At 33.9% G+C, this 2,369-nt stretch overlaps 1 protein-coding gene across 1 annotated transcript in view; it reads left to right on the top strand.

The window, feature by feature from the left end:
- Positions 1-940: 940 nt before the first annotated feature.
- The window catches only part of KLRG1 (killer cell lectin-like receptor subfamily G, member 1), a 27,237-nt gene continuing 25,808 nt past the window's right edge, over positions 941-2,369 (top strand). The window contains exon 1 of the mRNA XM_012637789.1: positions 941-1,022. Within this exon, the coding sequence (XP_012493243.1) occupies positions 941-1,022 (82 nt within the window). The remainder of the gene's footprint in view (positions 1,023-2,369) is intronic.

The following is a 2,369-nucleotide window of genomic DNA, read 5'->3' as shown; positions in this document are numbered from 1 at the left end:
CCTCATGTATTTTCTCATGCATACTTTTTGGCTAAAGGCCAAGTCCAATATCTCTCTGTCATAGCTGGAAACAAATATATTAGTTTTTAATTAATATACACTCTTGGTTTCTCTTCTCTTTCCTCTCTTCTATTTTTATATTCTCTATCTTGGAGACCTAATCTATTCTTAAAAGGTTCAATTCTCTTTCTGCTTTCCTTACTTTTACTTTTTGTTAACTTTTCATCTGTTAGAAATAAATCACTAAGACTTCAGTATGTATTTGTTTAATTCATTCCCCATTTTAGTTGTCTTTGCATATGAAAATAAGACAATGAGGAGAGAAAATTTAATGGAATTTCTGACACCATGAAGATAAAGATTAGAGCACAACTCGGACAATGTTTTGGGGAAGACGTGGGTATGTCATACCCACAAAACGTATCTAGGCAAGAGTCCCTTCCTCCCGGGATTGCAGGCACGTGTAACCAGCAGTCTGTTTCTTTATTGCCTGTCACCACCCAGCAGGTCCAAGAAATGATGAAATCGGTCCGATTTGGCACACCTGCATTTTTTCAGAAGGAAACAAAGCAGAGACAAAAATCTGAGATGAATTCATAGCTAGGAACCACTCTCAGTTTTACTCTAGTTTCCATAATCAAAATGGTTGGGCCTAAGAGCAAATTTTCCTTGCTCAACAGAATTAGGCGAGATGGAGATTCGATTTAATATATATTTAATGAATATCCAGAGAATGTAGTGGGGCAAAAAAATTAACAATTTGAATATTAATTTCTATAGGCAGCCCTAGAATTTGAATCATTTCCTGGAAAATTGCTTCTGTTTTTGTCAAGTTTCCTGCTAGCAGTTTAGAGATTGGGCTGTTTACTCAGTGACGCATGTCTCTTCACACTTGTATAATTTAACTCTCTCAACTGAATGTGACAGATACTAGACAGAGATGACTGACGGTGTTATTTATTCCATGTTAGAGTTTCCTACTGCAAGCCAAGCCCAGAATGACTACAGACCACAGCAAGAAGGTGAGTTAACCAACTTAGTATGGAAGACTATACACATGGTGACCATAGGCTAAGGATAGATGGGGAGGCGAATGAGTCTGGAGTAGAGGGTGCAGAAAAATCAAGGATAATTGGATTATCCTTGGTTCAGTTTGAAGTCTGGAGTTGGAACATGAAAATTTGGTATATGGTACGGGAATTTGGTATATGGTACGGGAACTGATCTTAGGTCTCAGGTAAATTCTTTTCTAACCATTCACTTTTATGATCCCATCTAAGAAACCCGAGCTAGGGCAATGCTGTTATTTTTGATTGCTCCTGAGCTAAAGCAAGAATATTGTTGGGAGAATTTTCTCTCTTTAGTTATGTTTAGAATAACTTTGGACCAGCTGTTTAAATCTAGGTTATCTCTGTTTTTCTGACTATGAAATGAGGAGGACACCAATAATTTTTCTGATGGGTAATAGTAAGAGTTTGTCAAGAAAGAAACTGACTCACATAACTAGGTTTTTTACCTCAGAGTGTTGCACCAGAATGCTGACAGGTGGAAGAAAAGGTATGAAGAACACTACAGATAAGTAGTCCCTGTGAAACTTTGGGGATTTGAGGGCAAACAAACCATTTTTGCATAGAGCCTTAAGAGAATATTATCTGAGACAGACAGATAATAGTATAAATGCCAAAATTAATATTTGATTTTATATCTTAGGTAGTAAACTCCTGGAAAGTATATTCTTTATTGTAGCTCCACAAGCTTTCTCTCTTTTTGCTACACAGTCTTATTATTATAGTTTTTATTGTTGTCCTTTGAAAGCATGGCCATAATATGCTAAAACATTCCAGTATACTTGGGCATTTAGAGTTATTTTTATCACTATAAATGATACAGAATGGCACATATTTATTTGTATATTTTTTTCCTTCTTTTGGATTAAATCTGTGCTAATTTCTAAAGAATAGAATATTAAATAAAAAGGAATGAATATCATAAAGTATAATTTCGAGGTCACACAACTGATAAGTTGGAATGTAATGGGACTATTAAGAGGCTCTTAATATGTATATATTTAAAGTAGATTTGAAAAATTTATTTTACTCACTTTCTTGAATTGATTGGTGGTTTCACAAATACAATTATGTTTTTATTTTTTTTTTCATTTAGCATAACATCTAAAGTGAACATTTGTCTATTTCATTTAATGTTCTTCTGTAGTGAAAATGTATTTTTTTCTGGTGAGTAGAAATCTAATGTTTTTAGATTCATCAGTCCAAATATTTATCACACAGTTTTCTTTCTTTATAAAGGCATCTCTCACTTTAGTGTTCTTTCTTTTACAAAGTTCAGGATATTTTATAGATATAAACACA

This window comes from Propithecus coquereli, unplaced genomic scaffold (assembly GCF_000956105.1).
Source record: "Propithecus coquereli isolate 6110/MARCELLA unplaced genomic scaffold, Pcoq_1.0 Scaffold124, whole genome shotgun sequence".
Classification (NCBI taxonomy): Eukaryota; Metazoa; Chordata; class Mammalia; order Primates; family Indriidae; genus Propithecus; species Propithecus coquereli.
Note: the sequence above shows the minus strand (reverse complement) of the source record. Positions and strands in the feature narration are given on the sequence as shown.